This window comes from Punica granatum, chromosome 7 (assembly GCF_007655135.1).
Source record: "Punica granatum isolate Tunisia-2019 chromosome 7, ASM765513v2, whole genome shotgun sequence".
Taxonomy (NCBI): Eukaryota; Viridiplantae; Streptophyta; class Magnoliopsida; order Myrtales; family Lythraceae; genus Punica; species Punica granatum.
In genome coordinates, this window is record NC_045133.1 from 5,136,937 (window position 1) to 5,159,498 (window position 22,562).

General features: G+C 40.9%; 4 protein-coding genes across 4 annotated transcripts; 2 read left to right on the forward strand and 2 right to left on the reverse strand.

Moving 5' to 3' along the window:
* The first annotated feature begins 201 nt into the window (after window positions 1–201).
* LOC116214122 (sterol 3-beta-glucosyltransferase UGT80A2) lies at window positions 202–7,829 on the forward strand. Its single transcript, XM_031549425.1, has 14 exons — window positions 202–608; window positions 1,519–1,706; window positions 2,343–2,585; window positions 3,287–3,398; window positions 3,991–4,161; window positions 4,585–4,648; window positions 4,774–4,831; window positions 4,917–5,094; window positions 5,400–5,530; window positions 5,635–5,737; window positions 5,894–5,970; window positions 6,578–6,625; window positions 6,721–6,870; window positions 7,317–7,829. The coding sequence occupies exons 1-14, from the start codon at window positions 431–433 to the stop codon at window positions 7,482–7,484; spliced, it is 1,869 nt and encodes a 622-aa protein (XP_031405285.1). The 5' UTR covers window positions 202–430; the 3' UTR covers window positions 7,485–7,829.
* A 2,335-nt stretch (window positions 7,830–10,164) lies between these two features.
* On the forward strand, window positions 10,165–11,727 carry LOC116214332. The gene has a single exon (XM_031549748.1). It carries the CDS (start codon window positions 10,737–10,739, stop codon window positions 11,355–11,357), a length of 621 nt encoding a protein of 206 aa, XP_031405608.1. The 5' UTR covers window positions 10,165–10,736; the 3' UTR covers window positions 11,358–11,727.
* Window positions 11,662–14,527, reverse strand: LOC116214331 (putative kinase-like protein TMKL1). Its single transcript, XM_031549747.1, has 2 exons — window positions 12,989–14,527; window positions 11,662–12,578 (listed from the first exon to the last, which is right to left on the reverse strand). Exons 1-2 carry the CDS (start codon window positions 14,391–14,393, stop codon window positions 11,938–11,940), a joined length of 2,046 nt encoding a protein of 681 aa, XP_031405607.1. The 5' UTR covers window positions 14,394–14,527; the 3' UTR covers window positions 11,662–11,937.
* Window positions 14,528–20,284: 5,757 nt separating this feature from the next.
* Window positions 20,285–22,556, reverse strand: LOC116215526 (pentatricopeptide repeat-containing protein At5g48910). Its single transcript, XM_031551268.1, has one exon. It carries the CDS (start codon window positions 22,486–22,488, stop codon window positions 20,527–20,529), a length of 1,962 nt encoding a protein of 653 aa, XP_031407128.1. The 5' UTR covers window positions 22,489–22,556; the 3' UTR covers window positions 20,285–20,526.
* Between the last annotated feature and the right edge of the window lie 6 nt (window positions 22,557–22,562).

Here is a 22,562-nt window from a genome sequence, read left to right on the forward strand (position 1 = left end):
AAATTGATTCGAGTAAAATTGGATTATAATTCAAATCCAAACAAAGCCGGTGTGCTTTCCAGCGTCAGTCAAACGTAGGTTGACCCTTTTTTTTTTTGGCCCCATAGGAAAAGGTTTCTAAGAATAATAATCTGATAAAAAGATAAAGAAAAGAAAAGAAAAAAAAAATACGGTTTGACGAGAATGCCCCTGGCTCTGACAGTTGTGAGTTCGTGTCCCGTACTCCAGCACCATCGCGGACTCTCCTCCCCTCACCCGCTCCGAGGAAGAAGAAGAAGAAGAGAGAATCTGCAGAGATTCTTCTCCGTTTCATTCGCCATCCCAACTTTCTAAACTACTTCAAACTGCTGCCCGCTTCTTCTTCTTTCTTGTCGGACTGATTCGGTAGCAGATAGATCTGGAGCATCGGCGGCAGCATAGCGCGCCGGAGATGGTGGCCGAGCCGCCGGAGGAGGACCTCCCGAGCTCCTCCACTAGCTCCGAGCATCCCCCGGCGGAGAGGAAGGAAGACGGACGGAGCACCGGCGGGTTGGATAACGGAGAGGTTTCCGGCGAGGGCGAGGGCGCTGGTGGTGGTGCCGTAGATAACGGATGCAGGAGCTCTCCTGGTAAGCAGAAGCTTAATAACTTCTCTCGTGCGGTTCAGTTGGTGCTTGGTTTTGGGAGAATGAGCAAGGATAAGTTGGTAGGATACTAATGTGGATGATCATCGTGCTTGATTTTGCTGGCTCCGAGCTGTCACACGGTGGATTGGTAGTGAATTCCTCCGCTTTTAGCTTTTGGCCTTTTTCTTTGGTTGCTCAGTGTCGGAGTCCTGAAAAAGTTGAAATTTGGGAACGTGAATGGTGAAATTGAGCTCGGTGCAATCAAATTCATACCCTGGGTGAAGTTACTCGAGCAGCTCGAGCGATAGGGAGAATGATGAATTGGCTGATGCAATCTTCTGCCTCGGCATGATGGTGGCAAAGGAAGGCAACCTCATTTGAATTTATCAGCAAAACTTTGATTTAGGGTGTTAATTTGTGCATTGATATAGCAGAGCATTGTGAAGGGGACTTTAATATTGAGGAATAGGTCATGATGAATCTTATACACTTTGTGAGGTATTGGTATGGGGTGTACCTAAAGTCATGTTGCCATTCATATGTGGGGATATCTATCTAATGCTCAACATGGTAGCAATCATATCGTGCCTTTGAGCTAATGCTCCTCTGTCACTTTTGTATATCTCTACGAGTCAGCATCCCTTGATGCTCAACCAATAAACAAATCTGGACCACAAGTTTCTGAGGGGATTCTTATGAGTCAAATTTTAAGTGCTACTTCAGTACAGTATGTGTAGTTATTAATAGTGTCATGATTTCCACTAAATTCTCGATTTCCATGATCTTGGTCCAGTAGTATGATGATATTAATCTTTTAATTGGTGAAAGCTTTATGAAATTATATGCCGTTGCTGCGGTCATTTTATATTTGCTCGTATATGGATCTATTATTCATACATTGCATTTGTTTCAGGAATATCTGAAAGACAGATCTCTAAAGTTAACACACTTCCAGTGGATGTGTTTGAAACTGACAAGTCAGAATCGACTTCAAGCCAGGATAAGTTGGAAAGATCCAAGACTGAAAGACAAAAACACCACAATATACTTGCTGAGGAAGCAGCAAGGATTTTTGATAATAATATTCCAGTTCAGCAAAAGGTATATTTGCCTTGTTTGCCGTTATCCTTTTTCGTTACTAGATTTGACATGTTTTGCCTTTTCTTTAACATTTGCAGTTTATCATCTTTCGTAAATAATGATGTAAATTTATGTACCAATTTTTGTGCACAAAAAATGTATTTTTAAGAAAAGTAATTGAATAGTTTCAAAATGATAGATTATAATAGAAGGAGAAGTGAAATTGAAAGAAAAATTGTTTAGCATGTAATAATAGGATCATTGGAACAAAGGAAATGGAATTGCTTATATTTGAGGCAATAAAACATTTAGAACCTTCAGCTTCTACTTGGAAGCATAAATCATGATGATTTTTATATTAAGAAACACTTGATGGCTAGTAGAATGATTTGGGTTTGTATTTGTTGGTGGTAGGAGTGAAAATCTGTCAGAGACTTGAACCTAGAATTTGCTATATGATGCTGTGATACTCTGCTTGGTGAAAAGTTATGCTTTCAGATGGACGCATCTATGAATTCAACAGTAAATAATGCAAATATCAAATATTTCAATCACATTATTTGTTTCCATTGTGTATATCTTGCTTAAACTAGAATATGCACCTCAAATTTTGCTGTTTATTGTGTGGCTGAGGTTTATATTCTTCACAATGTACAGCTAAAATTGTTAAATAGAATTGCAACTGTTAAAGATGACGGAACTGTAGAATTTGAAGTCCCAGTGGATGCTGAACCCCAAGACCTGGGTGTTAAACCAAGGGATTCAGAGAATGAAGTTGTTGATGATGAGCCTGCTGATGCAATGGACCTTCAGTACATTCCCCCACTACAGATAGTCATGCTTATTGTTGGTACTCGAGGAGATGTTCAGCCATTTGTTGCCATTGGCAAACGTTTACAGGTGCAAAGAATTTCCTGCTTTACTGCATTATGGCACTCTGTTTTACTCACTATAATATATGTTTTTGCTTCCCAATTTTCTGGCTCGGTGACATCTTGTAAAGTTATTCAAGTTTAGTTCGCATTCCACCAATAAAAGAATACTTATAATTCAAAATTTGTCCATATAAGGAAGAATTTGGAAGCATTGTTTCTAGCTCGTCCAGTAAAGAGGAAATGGGATAACCAAGTGATAAAGTAATATGCCATTGATCATTCCTATCGAAATATTTTCTTGATATTTGGTGCCTCAGCAAACTATATCAGCAGGGCTGGAATTGGAGTGCTGATTCCACCAAATGTTCCAAAGTATAATCCAGAGCCATTCTTCAGTGGCAAATAATAGCCTTATTCTTGGTTCTCCCCCAAAAAAATAAAATAAAATTCTAGGTCCCTCTTTTAAGATTTTTTTTTCTTTTTTCTTTTTGTTTTGGACTCTGATTGTACATGCTGGCAGCAGTATCATGTGTGGGATCAAATAACATTGTTGGTGAAAGTAAGAGAAAAATAAAGTGGTTGAGGACATACTTTTTGGAAACATGATCTACTATAAAATTGAAGAAATACTTGAATCAAACATAGGAAAATCTGAACTTATTTATACGTTGCATTACAAGTTTAACTTTATGAAGTTTGAGACTTCGTGACAATATCTGCATGCAGGATTACGGCCATCGGGTGAGACTAGCAACTCATTCCAACTTTAAAGAGTTTGTCTTGACTGCTGGGTTGGAGTTTTACCCTTTGGGTGGAGACCCTAAAGTTCTTGCTGGTTGTATGTACCTACTCCATGCTTTTGTACTTTTCATAGAAAAAATGCTCATGTTTACATTTGTCACATTCCTTGGGTAGGGTCCTAGAGCCCTTCCACTCAAAATCTAATGGTCTTCAGTGGTATTCCCTGCCATTGGAGAACCCCTTAAACCCAAATTCACTTGTCACCTAATCGTACATGAAAAATATCTCATTGATGGGCGGGTCACTGGAAAGAAAGAAAAGTTTCATGTAATGCACTTTTATAGTCCATGACATGTACTGGCACTAGAACTTTCCCAGTGATACAGTAATATTCAGGCTGATGGCAAACCTCTTCAATAGGTTGTGGAATATAATCTAATTGATTTTCTCTGGACCTTCAAATTTAAAGCAGCATGGCTTTTATTTATTTATTTATTTATTTTTGTCCTCTTCATTGAGACATCATTGGGATAGTGTTGTGTATTATTTGCTGGCCTAGGGGTTTGAATAACTCTGTAAACATTTTGGGATTCTTCTGTACTATTAATATAAAAACTGATGAATTTCTTTGAATGGATAATTTGCTGATTAAATGGTTCTAAACCCTTCATTTACTTTCGATGGAGCAGATATGGTTAAGAACAAAGGCTTTTTGCCATCGGGGCCTTCCGAGATCCCTATCCAACGCAACCAGATTAAGGACATTATCTATTCTCTATTACCTGCTTGCAAGGAACCTGATATTGATTCAGGTGTTCCCTTTAAAGCAGATGCTATCATTGCCAACCCCCCAGCATACGGTTAGATTTTTGCTCCCTCTCAAATTTTGTGGATTTATTTATGATTTATGACAAAATAATGAACAGATGAAAGGATAATTACCTGTTCTTTTGTGTGCACAAAGATGTGGGAAACTTCTTAATCGATTGATATGGCATATGAGCAGAATGCTTGACGAAAAGACAATTCTTGTTAGCTCTTCAGGAGTGTAGGTTTAACTCCAATCATAAATTAGCAAATTTAATCTTACATGGTTTGATGGGGTGTATCATAAGCTATAGTATTCTTTCTTTCATGAAAAAGAGCATACTGAACGATTTTCTCCTGTTCATAGAAGAAGGTATGCTGGGAACCATTTACAGCGGTCCATGTCTCTTAGGTTCTGCATTTCTTTGCAGATAATAAATTATTTGGCTCTAATCATATCTATGCTTCTTCTATAGGTCATACCCATGTAGCAGAGGCACTGAAAGTACCACTTCATATATTTTTTACAATGCCATGGACGTAAGTTTTGTCTTGGTAATAATATCCAACTGTCAAATTTTCCTTTATTGTATTCTGTTCAAATTTATGTTTGACAAGCTCTTCTGAATTGCAATGTGTGATTATTTTCCTCTATTTCTTGCCAGGCCAACCAGTGAATTTCCGCATCCTCTTTCCCGTGTCAAGCAACAAGCTGGATACAGAGTAAAATCTATTTAGTGCCATTCTTTTCTCATTCAATATTATTCTGTTTGCTTGATGCTAACAATTGTTTGGATCTAATCAACAGCTGTCATATCAAATTGTGGACTCCTTGATTTGGCTTGGAATACGAGACATGATTAATGACGTCCGAAAAAAGAAGCTAAAGCTCCGCCCCGTCACCTATTTGAGTGGATCACAAGGCTCCGATTCTGATGTGCCATATGGTTACATATGGAGTCCTCACCTCGTTCCCAAACCAAAAGGTATATTCTTTAAATTCTGATTATCAGTTTCATCATTGGTTCGATGGAGATGGCTATTGACCAAAACTCCTTTTTTCCTCTTTTCTGGGCGTGTAATTTCTTTCAGTTATTAATGGAATTAGATCCTTGACATTTCCAGATCCTAAGCCCCACCCCCCTTAAATATACTTAGACTACCCATAACTGCTGGAGTATTAAACGTGCTTCAACTCCACTACTATGGGTTTTTTATTTCCTTTAGTGCGTGCTTTTTCATGGTTGTTTTTTATGAATAAGATGTGTACAGCTTATTAGTCTTTCTGCAGATTGGGGACCAAAAGTGGACGTGGTTGGATTTTGCTTCCTTGATCTTGCATCAAATTATGAACCTCCTGAGGAACTTGTAAAATGGCTTCAGGCTGGTGAGAAGCCTATTTATATTGGGTTCGGTAGCTTGGTGAGTTTCACATATTATATCAGCGTCACTTGGGTTTGCTTGGGATCTCCTCTTTATGTTGAATATGATGATAGACATAATTTCTGTTCTTTTGTTGATGTCAGCCTGTTGAAGAACCGGAAAAGATGACCCAGATAATAGTAGAAGCACTGGAGAAAACTGGACAGCGGGGTATCATTAACAAAGGATGGGGTGGGCTCGGGAATTGTGAGTTTTCTCATCCTTCTCCTTTATCCTTCTTATGTTTTGCGTCTTCTGCTACTAGGAACTATTCGAGAACATCCATATTCTTTCTCTGTTACTTCGCAAGCATGATGGACTGGCTGACATGTTGATTGGTTGAAATGGACATTGTGCTTACAGTGGCAGAACCAAAGGAATCCATATATCTGCTGGATAATGTCCCGCATGACTGGCTATTTTTGCAATGCAAGGCAGTGGTAAGTATTATTTCATCTACCTTTATTTCGAACAAAAATTCTGCATTTTTCTATTTTAAGTACATGTTTTTCTACTATTTTCTTTTTTTGGCCCAAATCTATGACGATCCTAGGATATGATGAAATAGCTCTTTGAAGGATAGCTGAAGCTTTGAAATTCGTCCTTTTCATGTTAACCTCAAATCTGAGTCTCTAAAACCCAAATAATTTTGTTCAACCTAAAAATGTCACTCTGAACTCATAATTGGTTCTTGTATACCTCCCAAAATTATGCCTCTTGATAACCCCTAGATGTCAATTCTCCTTTTACCAACCTCTCTATGTTTCCTTCTTCTCTCCCCCCCTTTCTAATCTGAGGAGAGCTCGATACAGAATACAACACACTGTTTTTGATGGCATTGCCCCACCTCATTATTCCCAACCTACCGGTAATGAAAAACTAATGGATATAAGGTATATTAGTTTCTTTTCTAGCAATTTTATTGAAAAGGATCACAGAATAACATAAAGACCCCAACCATATGTTGTTAATATTAAAGTAGGCCGCTCTCATCATCTTTCTTTCCTTCTTGGGGTTTTCCTACTCATTAGTTCCTTTCCTTTTCAGGTGCACCATGGAGGAGCTGGAACAACTGCTGCGGGTCTACGAGCTGCTGTAATGGCTTCATGATTTTTTTTTTGGCCTTTGCTGATTCTGTCATTATGTGGGCTTGGGGATTATTGTTGATGAATTTCCTAATCGCAATGCAGTGCCCGACTACAATAGTGCCTTTCTTCGGCGATCAACCCTTTTGGGGGGAGAGGGTGCATGCTCGAGGAGTGGGTCCTCCTCCCATACCAGTGGAGGAGTTCTCACTTCCGAAGTTGGTCGACGCGATAAATTTCATGCTGGATCCTCCGGTAAAGATTCCTACAAACAGCTTGCTCAAAGAAAAAAAATGCATTAAATCGCAATCTCTAAGGGTTTTATCGTTCTGTCTTGTAATCTGTGGTCCAAAACTTGTCTTTAAGATTCCTCATTCTCTCATTTTACGTCTCAGTTTGCATGAATCTCGTGCTTTAACGATAAACAAAGCTCTTGGGGTTCTTCACATCGCTGCAGATGGAACTAATTGTAAATAAAGTCACTGATTCATTACTCCTGAACTAGTTTGGAGGAAACTGGGTTTTTTTCGCTTGGCAACTTTATAAGACTTGAAAGACTTGGTTTTGGTCATAAAAGAAATGGAGGAGAAAGAAATCACATAGTTCCCAGTACTGTCAAAACCACAAGGAAGCTTGCCTCTATAGTTCTTTATGTCTCTGAAAAAATAGTGCGTGCTCTTACACGTTAAGGTAATTGCTAGGTGAAAAAGCGCGCAGTTGAGCTGGCGAAAGCCATGGAAAACGAGGATGGGGTGACAGGAGCCGTGAGAGCATTCTTCAAGCATCTTCCTTGCAGGAAACCTGAACCCGAGCCAGAACAAGTCCCCTCGAGCTTCTTCTCCGTACGCAGATGCTTTGGTTGCTCCTGAAACCTTCTCTGCCCCTCTTGAGTGTTGGATGAATTCAATCATCGTATTTGTTCTTGCTCCATTCTTTTACCTGTACAATCTCTGATCATAGCATGGCAAAAAGTCCGTCCACCCCCCGCCGCGTCATGATTTTCTCTAGTGGGGGTCTCATCGGTTATGTTGTATAGGTTGCAAGTATCTGCTTGCCGAATGTAGCTTTGTAATGTGTGTGTATCTGCGTGAGTTAAAATTCATGCAAAATGCGGGTTAATTTATGTGTTTATTACTATTTTCCTGTCCAACTCGAGGAATGCCAATGTTTGAAAGAGGCTTCCCTTCTAGTCCTCTTTCCTTGGGTGCTTCTCATTTCCCTCTATGGAAACCGATAATGACCTCCTCTAAACATCTCATAGCTAACATTGTTCATGGCATACCGTAATCATTAGTAGTGATGGTCTAGTGGTTTTAAGTTCACTTCCATGCGATTTAGAGATTTTCAGGCCTCAAGTTTGAATTCTTGGGGACATATGCTAGGTTTAGCCTTTTAGCTAGGGTCTAAGGTCATTTTCGGTTTTTATGAATTATATTAGGTCCTTAGTAGTGTTATGCTGACGAAATTAGTGTTTGTGCTGGTTGTTCAGTTTATATGTTATGTTTGTGGTTGAACATGAGAATTTGAACATTGCGTAGCGAGAGTCGGTGATATTATCATCACTAATGTCCAAAAAAAAAAAAAGAGATCACTAATAAGAACTCGATCTTATGATCGAAGAGGCTGGGATTGGTTCCTCTCCACGCGCAAAATTATTCGAGCAGTTTGCTTATGTCTTCAGTCTGACATTGAAGCTCTCGTGGGCCGAATCATGACTAATGTGTTGCAGTAGGAACACGTGTGGTACTGGTCCTGTTGGATAATGTCTGCTTTTTCTTGGAATTGTAAACGACCGTGAAAATTAGTTATGGATTGTCTTGACCTGTCCGACCCATCCGTGGCAGGCTAGGAGGGGGAGAGCGGCGCCACCGGGCTTCCGGTTTTCGATCATCTTCTTGACGAGACTCACTGACCTGTTAGGCGCCAAACCCACCTCGAGAATGAGATAGAATATGATTTTTTGATATGGCGATTCTATTCCATTACTTATATCGAATACGAGCATTCGATCTGTATGATGGTTTCCTCGATGTGTTGCAGGATGGGGCGGGCCGGAGTGGTCCGAAGATGAGACGGGTTGATCTTTTACTGATTGTCGATGTTAGCCACGTGGGAAGGCAGCGTGTGGAGGAGAAGAATATGTATGTCGGCAACTGCACTGCAATCTAAAGAATTGGGTTCTCTGTCTCTGTCCCGTTATGGTCTTTTTGTGTAATAACTTGCATGTGTATACACACACACACACACACACACACACACACATAAGTTAGTGAAGAGACAGAACGGGCTATGTTTTTGGGACGTTGAAATAACTCCGAAATAAAATTAGAGTAGACTAACAATTTACCTATTGAGATATTGATATTACATCAAATTAGATTTTATGAAATTTTTTATTTTAAATTAAATATTGACAGATTAAGTGTATATTAGATAACTCTTTCCGTCTGGCTGTCGTTCTATAGTGGACGGAAACATCTAATATGATATTATATCTTACTTTTTTTACATTAATTTTGACATTGACCTATTAAATGTATATCATATTGTTCCTTTCGTCAGAGGATTTTGTCGAATTTTTAATGACAGATAGACGGAATGGACAATGTGATGTACATTTAATAGGTCAATATCAAAATTGATGTAAAAATTTTATTGAGATTAGATTTGATGTAATATCGATCTCTTGAGAAACAAATTGTTAATTTACTCGTAAAAATACTGAAACACAAATTACAAATAATTATTGGATTTGATGTAGAGTACTCATCAATATTTAAGATTTCTCAACCCACTTAGAAAAATCATATTCGTTGTCCTAACGTGACTCAAACTATAATTCGAAATTCTTTAGCAAATACTAATTTCGCTTGAAAAAAAAGGGCTATAATATTAAGAGATTGGATAGAGACGTCTAATGCAGTGACATCTCACTTTTGATATGAAATCAAGAAAGTCAAATTTCATCCTACCATGTCACTCAATTAGGTCTTTTTATCATACTTTTGAACTCTACACGATAAAAAAGAAAAAAAAAATCCCATAACTTTACAGTTTATTTATATATATATATATATATTCATGATTTGAATTAATGCATCTTGCCATGAAGTGGATTGAAAGCCGCTGCAGCTCAGTCAGATCCCACATTTGCCCATATCATCCCACTGGTACCACTCTTCTCCAGAGATAGATAGATAGATAGATGGAGAGGGATATATAAGATTAGTTCTTCTCATATGATCAGTAATTCGAATTCTACTGGGTACGATTTTATAGATCAAGCCAGACCAATCGACCAAAAAACGGACCCTTAGCGAGGTCTCACCGGATAGCCGCTCTGAGTCCCTATGCATGCGTATGCAAGCATAGCAGCAACACCAAATCCAAATCCAAATCAAATCAAATCAAATCAAACAAGCGGGTAAATGAGCAGAAACTAAGATGGTAGTACCGTCTAGTCTGGTCTAGTCCGTTCAATTCCAGCTCGTAATTCTACGATCTACGTTCATACGAACCAATGAGCCCCTGAACGTCCCGCGGCTCATGCCCACTGGTGTCATCGAGGCTTCAACCCTCTCTCCTAGCCCAATTACCGAAAGTGCAAATGTCCCGTTATCGACCGATCCGGTTATGGATTCGAAACCCGAAAGCAGCGTGAATTAGTTAAGAGTTGGCTTAGCAGTAAATATGGAAGCCATCACTCTCGCTGTCAGGTAGACAGAGAGAGAGAGAGAGAGAGAGAGAGACAGATTCCGTTTCCCAATCAAAAGGCAAAGCAATCAGTTCTGTTCGGTTCCGCAGCCAATCACTGCGCTCATTTTCCAACTTGAACATGCAGTGGCTGGCGCCAACTTCTCCTCCTCCTCCTCCTTCTTCCTCCTCTGCTTCTTCTCTGAGCTCTCTCACTTCCCATACGCAGAAAGCATTTCTGTCTTATCCTCTTCCTTCCCCTGTTCCAAAGCCCATCACTCCCCTCCCCTGTCTCCACCATTTATTTAACTCCTGCCCCTCTCTGTCCCACTCCATTCTTCTACTCGCCCTTCTTCCTATCTCTCTCTCTCTCTCTCGTCCTCTGATCGGATCGATTGAGACCCAGAAAGCATCGAGCTTGGCTTGTAATGGCGGATGCTTCCATGGAGGACGAGTTGAGGAAGCTAAGCTCGGTGCCTGGCTCTCCTGCCATGTCGGAGGAATCGAGAAACAGAGTGTTCCCCTGCCTCTTCTGCTCGAGGAAATTTCACAGCTCCCAGGCCCTCGGCGGCCACCAGAACGCCCACAAGAAGGAGCGCACTGCCGCTCGCAGGGCCAGGCGGGCCCCTGGGTGCATCCACCCCATGGCCTCGCCCCAGCCCGTGTTCTGCAGGGCACAGGCTTCCCCACTTGCCCTGCTGTGCCCGTCAATCTACGTCTCGTCCCATGCCGCCAACCTCCGGTGCTTCCCGGCCCCCCACCATCACAATCAGCAGACCTCCAACCAGGCCGGGATGGGCCGGTTCGCGGGCCAAGCATTCTATGGCAGCTCAGGGAGTTGGTTCAGAGTGGCCCACCAGGAGGAGGACAAGGTTGAGAAGAGCTTGGCAGATTGGGAGAGGAATTTCTGGTTCGATCATCCTCACCCGGGAGGGTGTCCGGAGTCGATCATTGATGACGATGATGATCCCAAAGTCGAGATGGGCAAGGAAGAGGAGAATCATAGGAGTTGTATTAACAACAATCTTGATCTCTCTCTGCATTTGTAGAGAAGGAAACATCCACAATCTGCTGAGCAGAGGCAATTTTGGCTGATAATTTTCCTAAGGTAGTTTCTCGTTTTCAAGGTTAAGCCTCGACAGATAAATCACAACAATTGATCGGTGCAGTTCCGATGAGAGACAGGGAATCAAGGGTTGTGATTGATCATTCGGTTTGGTCGAGAATTTTCCCTAGATATATGCCATTTTCTAAGGTGGCAGGATTCGAAAAATCGGGACCTTCCAATAAAGTCATGCTATATTTCCCTGTGACAAGAAAGAGAGCTAAAGAGGAGAACATTCTTCGGTTGTATGGCACAATTGTTTGTAACTTCATTGTACAAGCATTAGAATCAAACGACGTGACATTGAAACCGCCTTTACTTTCCATTCCTAAACTAACCACAACGATTAGGCCGTTGTCTACCATCCCAAACATTCCGCAAATCCAAATTCATCAAAGATACAAGTATGCCATCCTAAAAATATAATAACTCCCACTCTATTGAGTTTGATTTCCTTCCTAGCTGAGGAGTGTCGTTATGAATGCAAAAACTCACGGATTGCTGGTAAAAGAAAACCCGCTTGCTCAGAAAGGGGTGCCGGTTCCGCTTCTTGTCTCGGTTGGGCTGTACAGGGCAGACCTATTCCTGGGCCTGTTCTCCTCGAGCTGCTTGACAACCTCGTCCATTGTGGGCCTCACTGACGCCACTGGGGCGCAGCAGCCCATCGCGAGCTTCAGGGCCTGCACTAGACCTTCCTCCATTGGGCTCCTTATTCCCTTGAGGACCTCCACATCGAAGACCTCCATTGTTGTCTCCTCCAGGACTGCGACCTTGACCATGGACGGCAAGTCCACAAACTCTCCATTCCTCCCGCCCTTGCCAGGCCTCTTCCCAATCAGGATCTCCAACAGGAGAATCCCGAAGGCATAGACGTCAGTCCTGGAACTGGCCTTCTTCATCCTCTGGAGTTCTGGGGCCTTGTAACCATCGCTCTTCGCAAGGGCAACCATCTCGTCAGCCACGGAAGGAATCATGAGCTTGTCAAGCCCAAACTCTGTAAGTCGGGCCACAAAGAACTCATCCACAAGTACGTTCTTTGATCGGACATTCCCATGAGTGATTGGGACCTCAAGGCCCGTGTGGAGATGGGTCAGCCCTTTGGCGATCCCAAGAGCAATCTTGTGCCGCCTCGCCCAGTTCAGGACTGGCTTTCCTGCCCTGCTTTCTGAAATTACCAAGTCAAAACTGGCATGAGAATTTCACTATAACCAGAACGCTATGGAGTGATGGAGATCTTACTATCGATTTCATGTTATTTCCGATCCTCAACATCCATGAGTACCAATAAACAATTCGACTTCTCTACGGTATTGTTCTAGTGCAGTTTGAAACAACAAAGATGCAAAGGAGCTATCCTCATCAAAGTAGTATATAATAAAAGTGGGATCAACCGTTCTTAATGTAATTCTTTGCAGACTTTCTGCACCAGATATAACATTTTCAAGCTCGGCATAAACTACTTAGTCTGGAATAGCTAATGACACCATTTTTTCGAAGCTAAGAAACACAACCACAATGATAATAACTCGGTAAAAGTTTCAGAAAAATAAGCGCAAATAGAGGGGAAGGAAATACCGTGCAGGAGATCATGGAGGGTCCTAACGGGTAGATAATCATAGATGAGGAGCTTCTCCCCGCGCTTCCCCTGATAGAAAGCCCTCAACGGGATCAAATTCTCATGCCGAATTCTTCCCAGCTGCTTAATCACAGGCAAGCACGAGACTCGATCCTTGCAACTCCCTTCCCTCAGCAGCCTAAGCGCGATGGTCCCCCCCTCGGTGAGTTTCGCCTTATAAACCGTCCCATAGCTCGTCTTCTCCATCACCTGACCCGTGGCGTTCAGAACGTCCTCGAGGGTCAAATGCTCGCCTCCCTGAAACAGAATGAGCTTACCTTCTCCCCCACCAACTGCTCCATTCTCCTCATCCTCTCCTTCCTCCAATTCTTCCTCACTCCCTCCGCTACCCTTCCTCTTCTTGTTCTGCATGTACCCGATGAACAGGGAAGCCGACACGACCGCCCCAGTCATCAGGCTGATCACAATCCCCGCGATCGCCCCCGAGCTAACCCTCGAGCTCTCCCCACAGCCCCTCAAAGGAGCCCCGCAAAGCCCGGGATCATTCCCCTCAAACGCATCAACACCAAACCTCGTCCCACCGAAAATCGGGAGCTGCCCAGTGAAGTTATTGTGGGAAAGGTTCAGCCTTTCGATGTTAAGCCCCGCCAAGGCCTGCGGAATTGTGCCCGAGAACAGGTTATTCGAGAGATCAAGCTGCTTGAGGCCCGAGAACCGGGTCACGAACTCGGGGAACGCCCCCGAGAAGCGGTTGCCGCCCAAATCAAGAAACTGCAGGTTGCTGCAGGTGGAGTTCGGCAGCGCGGGCTCGGGGAGAGGCCCGGCAATGGCGTTCCCGTGGAGCCGTAGTGTCGAGAGCCTTTCGCAGAGGTTCCATATGGAAGGGGGCAGGACCCCATTCAAGAGATTGTCTCCCAAATCGATTTCGGACAGGGAAGAGCTGTACCCTAGCTCGAGGGGGACGGTCCCGGAGAGGGAATTAATGTTAAGGTAAAGGCTTTGGAGGAGAGAGAACTCGCCGAGCTCTCTGGGGAGGGAGCCCGAGAGGTTGGCCGACGGGAGCTGAAGGGAGAGGAGGTGGACGGAGGGGTCTCTGTAGAGGGAGGTGTTGGTCCAGTAGGGAGAGGATACGTCACCGCAGGGGAGCGGGGTCCCGTTGGAGAAGACCCATTTGAGGCCTCTCCACTGGCAGAGGGCCACCGAGGCGTTCCATGAGGAGAGGAGAAGGCTGTCTGTTGGGCCCTGCAGGGAAGGCTTGATTTTGGTGAGGAGGAGATCAGCATCTGTAGTAGTAGTAGTAGTCGAAGAAGAAGAAGAAGAAGAAGAAGAAGAAGAAGAAAGTGGGCATGTGAGGAAGAAGACGAAGAAGACAATGCAGAGAGAGTGGAGCTTCAGGGACTCCATTGATGGAAGCTTGCACGGAGTGAGTGAGAGTGAGAGTGAGAGTGAGGAAAGTTGCAGAGAGAGAGAGAGAGAGAGAAAGAGCAGTTCTTCTGGAAAAGTTATTGGTTTCTTCTTTTCTCCATTTGCTTTTTCTTTGTATATGTATATATATATATATATATATATATGTGGATGTGTGGGTATGAAAAAGAAGAAGAAGCCATTTTAAGGACCGATCAATCACGTCTTCTGTTCTACAAGACAATCATCAGACAAACCCATTTCATAAAAAAATTAATTTTGCTTGGAGATAATTTCCCAACAGTTTATGCTGCGTCCGATTTCAAAGTAAAATTTTAAAATTAAATTTTTATTTTAAAAAAAAGTGATATAAATAAGACTTATCTTTTAACTTTGTATGAATTATTTTATTTTGTTGTGGAAAAAGAGTTATATAAATAGAGTCCACCTTTTGACTTTATATAAATTATTTTGTTTAGTTGTGGGTAGCATTAAGTTAAAGTAAAATTTTAAAATTCTACTATGAAACCAAACAAAGCAATATACTTAAACATACAAGTAAAATTGTACATAAAAAATTTATTTGTGCGTTTGGTTTCAGAGTTAAAGTAATTTTGATTTTGATTGTGGAAAATGACAAATGAGATGTGATTATAAATTTGACTTGGGAAACGTGTGTTTTTATTGTGTAGTGTATTGAGTTAAAGTTAAAGTTAAAATTTTTGACTTGGGAAATGTGTGTTTTTGTTGTGTAGTGTGTTGAGTTAAAGTTAAAATTAAAATTTTTTTATTGGGAATCCAAACAAGGCAAATAAGTTTTTAACAACTGTTTCAAACGAGAAAATGTTCTTTTTTTTACGCTCTCACGGTGAACAATAAAAAAAAACCATAAACACTATGCTCTTAAGTAATACCCTTTAAAAACTTTTTTTTTTATAGGTAAAAATGATGGACAGTAATATTTAATACCTTATCACTTCTCGCTACGCAATGTCTAAAAAGCATACAACTAGCAATTGCTTTTTGACTATGCACCAGAGAGAATTTGAACTTGAGACTTTAAAATTATTAAAACATATGTGAGTAAGCTTGTTAACCATTAAATCACTACCTTAAATAATATCTATTATATAATCTTTAAATATATTTATATATTGCATAAATTATAATTCGTATCATTATGAATAAAATTTCGAATTAGGAGGAATAAAGAATTTTCATATTAATTATTAGAAAGATGTAACAAAATTCAAACAAAAATTGAGTGAAAAATGAAAGAGGTTTTCTTTTCTCCATTTCCCTTTTCTTTGTGTGTATATATATATATATATATGTGGGTGTGTGTATATGAAAAAGAAGAAGAAGCCATTTTAAGGACCGATCAATCACATCTTCTGTTCTACAAGACAATCATCAGACAAACCCATTTCATAAAAAAAAATCAATTTTGCTTGGAGATGATTTCCCAACAGTTTAGAGTATGTATGATTTTAAACTTTCTTTTTTTCTTCACTCCACTTAAATTCATTTACTTTCAATTCAAAAATATACTTATTACTTTTTTATTTTTCTTTAATTTTTTTAATAATTTAATTTTTAATATTAAATTATATTAATTATTCGTTATTTTTTTCTGCAATTCAACAATAAAATCATTACTTTTTCTCAACTATTCATAATTTTTTATCACTTTTTTTTTCTATAATTTAACAACACAATCATTATAATCTTAAATAAATATAATTATTTATAGCTGGAATAGGGTGGAGTTAAACTCCACTCCATTTCCAAACAAAGCAATATACTTTTGCAAAACGTACAAGTAAAATTGTACATAAAAGTTTTATAAGTTTTTAACAACTGTTTCCAAGGAGAAAATGTTCTTTTTTTTACGCTCTCGTGGTGAACAATAGAAAAAACACCATAATTACGAGATGTGGTGCTATTAGCAAACTAATATCGTTAGTGAGGAATCATACACGAAATTTGAAAGTTATGAAAGTATTCGTGGTCTCGAACATGATTAGCTGCCATTTAGGGATACTTCTTGTTTTTGGTTGTAATAGCTCCATCACTGAGCCAATCTTTTTCCACGATACAATTGCGCCAAATTTGAACGGGGAAAAGCCTAAAACAATCATCGAATAAGATTTTAGCAACCACAAAACTTTAAAAAATCCTATGGAAAAAAATGTTTTCCTTGGTTGCTTGATTAAAAATTAATTTCCCATCCTTTAATAAGAAAATAAAAATACTATATGCTCTTAAGTAATATACTTAAAAAACTTTTTTTTATAGGTAAAAATGGTGAGCAGTAGTATTTGGTACATTACCACTTTCCGTTACGCAATGTCCAAAGAGTATACAACTAGCAATTGCTTTTTGACCATGCGCTAGAGAGAATTTGAACTTGAGACCTTAAGATTACTAAATCATATGGGAGTACGCTTGTTAACCATTAAATCGCTACCTCAAATAGTATCTATTATATAATCTTTAAATATATTTATATATTGCATAAATTATAATTCGTATCATTATGAATAAAATTTCGAATTAGGAGGAATAAAGAATTTTCATATTAATTATTAGAAAGATGTAACAGAATTCAAACAAAAATTGAGTGAAAAATGAAAGAGGTTTTCTTTTCTCCAACAAGTAAGTCCCACCCAATATAATTTCCCTTCTTGGGAAAAGCTGACGCAGTGTTGACTTGACTATGGATTGGAAGGGGAAGGGGGGGGGGGGTGATCCCATAGCCCACCTAACCCACGGTCCCGATCTGTCTGCTCTTCATCTCCACCCGTCAATTTACGATCAGACGGCCCAAAAATTACCAAATTTTACAATAAAAAAATAAAATCGGTGCGTTATCATTTGGACTGGTCTCGTCTCGCACGCTCGCCTTTGGAACTGCAAACGTCCCTTTTGCCCTCTCCCTGCAGAAACCTTCGAAAATGCAAGGAACCCCTCCGGCGTTGTCTTTCGGTGCGTCCAGTGTGGTCGAGCGCACCGGAAGTTGAATGCTCTCTCGCTCTTACTACCGTACACGTGGATAATACTGAAAACGGACGGCGAGGATGATGAGGGAGCAGGTGGGGTCCTGTGGGGAGTGCGGGCAGGGAAAGAGTCGGACCGAGTAAGTCAGGAAGAGGGGGGGGGGGGGGGGGGAAGAGTGTGCGAGGGGAAAAGGGAAAGGTCAAATCTTTGTCGAAAGGCGCAGAGAGGTTGGGGGATATGACATGGTGGGGCCCACGGAATAACATGAAGATAGGGGAAAGCGAGACCTTTTTCCCCGGGATTTTTATTATCGTGCGGCCGGCTCCATCAATCCATTCAGTGGGCCCTCGCCCTTCTTCTTCTTCTTGTTTTTTATATATATATATATATATTTCATCATTAAACAAATAAATATATATCTTTCTTATGAGGGTATTGTATTGGGGCACGCCGACGCGATGCGAGCATATTGCAGTTGCACGGGATATATTAGTCGGTGTTTAATAGAGGGTGTTCTTTTACATGATTTTACGGTAACTCAAATATAAGTTTTTAACTATAAAGTTGCATCGCCACCTCACAAAATAAATATATATATATATATACGAAAGAAAAGTGCTTAATTTTTGCCGGATCTATACAAATTATGGTTAGCCTCAACTCAAAAGCTCAAACAGATCGATAATGTAGTTGAATTTTTTATAAACTAGTAATTTTTTATTAACTTTTTCTACGTGGAATTCAAAGATTTTTTTTTAAAAAAAAATCAAAGTTAGGGACGGTTGTTTTCCTTTGATGCTTAATTAACTCTTTCCCCTTTTTTTTTTTCTTCTGTCAATTTTCTTAATTGTTTTTGTCCTAGTTTGCTTAACTTGTATTTTGTATGCTTTTATCCTCTTTCTCGTCTTAATTGGAACTGTTATAATAAAGACTTCAGACATCTTAATAGAATTTGTCATTCGTAAGGATCAATCTACTCGGACGAATTTATATAAAGTTGCGATTAAATACGACGTTCAATTTCAAGGCTAATTTAGAATTACTTAAGTCGGATATATTTTTGCCTTTTACTAGCATTAAAGTTGAGTACGATGAGAACGGTAACTTCCGACATGCTTACTACAAAATGATGGTCAGTGGATATTTTCTTCATGGACTCATCAAACTCATGAAAACAATGTCTCTTCGTGTCGCGACAATTTGGTCATAAAATGAAAATATCATAATAATGACCGAATCAAATAATTCATTATTGTCCTGAACGGTTGCTTTCATGCAAATAAGCTTCTAATTTGGAAATGGCCAAACATTTTCATAGAAATTTTACGGGAATCACTAATTAGGTAATTCTTTTTCCTAATAATATAAAGAGAATGGAGATTTATTCAGTCCTTTGAAGAAATCATTTTTCATGTACATATGTCCTCATATCAAATATTCATAATATATATAAACATAAAAGTTGATTTAATGGCTTGTAGAAGGTCGACCATACTATTAAAGAATCATGATTTTTTTTTTTAAATCGTAGCGATTTTTTCTTTTATCTAATCTGTGCCCTTCTTTTCATGGATAAGACATTCAAAATTGGATCATTAGCGTGTCCCTTACTTCGAATTTCACTGTTTAATTCCATGCCACAGCAGAAAATCATTTGTCCCTTCGGTCTATGATTTTCCTTAACCCCACATTCACATAATTGCCCCTCATTGACCCTCAGTCTCCATAGTCAAAACAAACCCTTCTAAGAGAGGGCAAAACCGTCAATTTGGTCCTTAATCTGCTAAATTAGCTACGCGTAAATAGATAACCCTCAATTAGCTTAGAATAATTTGGTTATAATGAAGTCACCGTCCAAGTTTTTTTTTTTGGAACATTTCGCCTATTTTATTTGGAAAACCAATTTGGTTTGGTTCAAGTTTAGGGTTTGAATTCCATAAATAAAAAAATCACAATTGAAAATTTTTATTTTTACTGAGCCAATTCAGCTTGAGCCTGAATTTGTTGGAATTTATTGGATTTCGAAGATAAGGTGGTGCACACAAAAAAATTTAATTGAAAAAGAAAAAAGAAAGTGTTCACTTTTCCCCTACTACTTAATATTTTTGTTGTTTTCACTGTGTAGTAATAACATTATACTGATTCGATGTCAATGTGTTTGGTGAATGACAATACAAAATTATAATTACAATTGGAAGGACAAGGATCGTAAGAGAACGATACATGAGTTTTGACAATTAAAATGCCAACTAGTTAATGAATCAAACGCATTCTCGTCGGGCGGTAACAGTACCGTGATCGGTCGATGGCACGCTGCTAACATCTCCGAAACCTTCAAGCAGATTTTTCTTTTATGAGGAATGTGGGATCCTAGAAAAGCTACTGATCATTAGTACTTGTAATAATTGAATAATGGTTAAGCATGGTAGAAACACAATGATTGAATTGCGGCTGTACCCACACCATAATTTGGTCTTTATTCCCCTCATTGAAATTTAGATTCCATTTTCCCCCAACTGAGCCCACAATTAATTTAAGAAAATCTCAAAAAAAGAAAAAGAAAAAGAAAAAGAAAAAGAGCATTCTATGCCTTTTATTTTAAAATTTTTATTTTTATAATGAGGTATGGTCACTCAAATTTTAACTCATTTCACGATCACGTGGCAATGTAGGCAACATAATAAAGAAATATTATCCTTCATAATTTACATTCCATTTTCCCTCAATTGAGCCCACAATTAATTTAAGAAAATCTCAAAAAAGAAAAAAGAAAAAAGAGAAGAGCATTCTATTTTTTTATTTTTATTTTTATAACGGGAAGTTCGAATTTTAACTTATTTCACGATCCACGTGATCAATATATGAGCTCACTGGCAATGTAAGTAACATAATAAAGAAATATTATCCTTCATAATTTCTGGAGCGACCTAAACTATACCAAAAAATTTCACTTCCTTCGCTACCAAATCCATTCTATTCGATTCATTCTATGCCAAAGAGTCTTTTAACTTTTGGAAGAACGCTTTACATTTTTCTTCTGATTTTCCACGGTTTACATCTCGATTTGAATCTTATTTACAATCCGAATCGACAACCCGAATCTGATAGTAACACAACTCCAAGACCGGAGAATTCACCAGTAGCCCCCGCACGAGCAGGACCCATCCTCAAAATGGTGAAACCTTCTCCGGTCTCTCACAACTATCTTACGGTTATAGGCCTTTGAGATCAGCTTCATCGACTCATGGCAGTCCTCGCAGATCCTCAGGTTCTTGGCGACCCGGAGCGGGGACCCCGGACCCGTGCTGATGAGCCCGAATGCTATGGCAATCTTCTCGCTGTGATAGTGAAGGGCTATCTCTTTCTCCTGCTCACCAACATTAAGCAACACCTGACTTGTGTTGGGCCTGTAGCCCAACAACCTCAGCTTGTCCGAAATCTCCTCCAGCATGGAATGGATCTCTCGGGCCTGAGGATGCAAGCCGTCCTCGACCACGAACTCGTGTATGATCCCATCGATCTCGATCCAACTGCAACCAGGATCTTTCGTGATGTCCATCTCCTTCATTGTCAACCTCACCTCCGATACTGCCTCCCAATTTTCTACGGAGGCGAACATGTTCGAGAGCACCACATAGGGCCCGCTATCTGTTGGAGCCAACTCCATTAGCCTCTTGGCAATCCGCTCGCCCATCTCAATGTTCCCATGCAACTTACAGGCAGCCAACAAGGCCTTCAATATAACATCGTCGGGCTCGAGCAACATGTTTGTAATCAGCTGCTCAGCCTCATCCAAATGCCCAGCCCGACCCAGTAGATCAACCATGCAGGTATAGTGCTCGATCCTCGGCTCCAATCGAGCTACATTCACCATATGGTGGAAAACAGACCGGCCCTCGGACAGCAGACCTGCATGACTGCAGGCAGTCAGGACCGAGATATAGGCAACATCAGTGGCAGTGACTTTAAACTTTTCCATCTCCCAGAAATAATTGAGCGCATCTTCAGCCCTCCCATGCATCGCAAGCCCTCCTATGATCGAATTCCATGTGATCGGGTTCCTCCTAGGCAGCCTCTCAAATACCTGCACCGCTTTCTCAATGCTCCCGCATTTGGAGTACATATCGACTAGGGCAGACCCGAGCACATCATCAATCTCAATCCCATTCCTCTCTGCATACAGGTGTACCCACTTGCCCAACTCGAGGGCTCCAAGGCGGGAAATTGCAGGGAGGATGCTGACTAAGGTAATGTAGTTTGGGCCCAATTCGCCCTCCCCAATCTGCTGCATCTCGTGGAATGCCTCTATTGCCTCTTTGAACAGGCCATTCTGTGCATAACCTGAAATCATTACGTTCCACGAGACAACACTTCGATGAGGCATTTCATCGAACAGCTTTCGAGCAGCGGCGAAATTCCCAGCCCGAACATATCCATCGACCATCACATTCCACAGGACAACATCGCCCTCTCGCCTCCTCTTCGTAAATTCATTCAAGCTATGATTTTTAATCACTCTCATATCGAAAATCCGGTGAGCATCAACCATGGCTCTACAGAGAACGTACATCCGAACCAGATTGGAGACGACGAATTCGTCACAGTCCAGAGATTTCTTAACCGCCAAGCAATGAACTTGCCGCCCTTCCTCGAACAGGCCAGACCGAGCGCAGGCCTTCAGCACGGAAGGGAAAGTGAACTGGTTGGGCTCTACCGACTCATCGCAGACCATCTCCACGAACAGGGCGATAGCCCTCACAGGGTCATCGTTGTCGTCGCCGCTCTCGGAGAGGGCCCGGATTATGGTGTTCCAGGAGAAGCAGTTGGGGCGGGGGATCAGGCGGAAGAAGGAGACAGCATAGGCGAGATCCCGGTGGGGGGAGAGGGAGAGGTACCGGAGGAGCTCGGCGGCGGCGAGGGGGTCGTGGATTTGGGCGCTCTTGATCATGTGTGCGTGGACCTGCTTCAGCTCCGCGAGGGTCCTGCATTTGGTGATCTGGGGGAAGAGAGTGGAAGGGTGGGTCTGCGGCGGCGGACGCAGTGGCAGCGGTGACGGAGGCGGCGGCTTGGCGGAAGTTTGGAGTACTGAGTTCATCTTTCATCGGAGTGGATTGAGAAAGAGGGGGGGTGGGACAAGGCTCGAGCTTGTGGCTACGAGCCCTTCGTTGG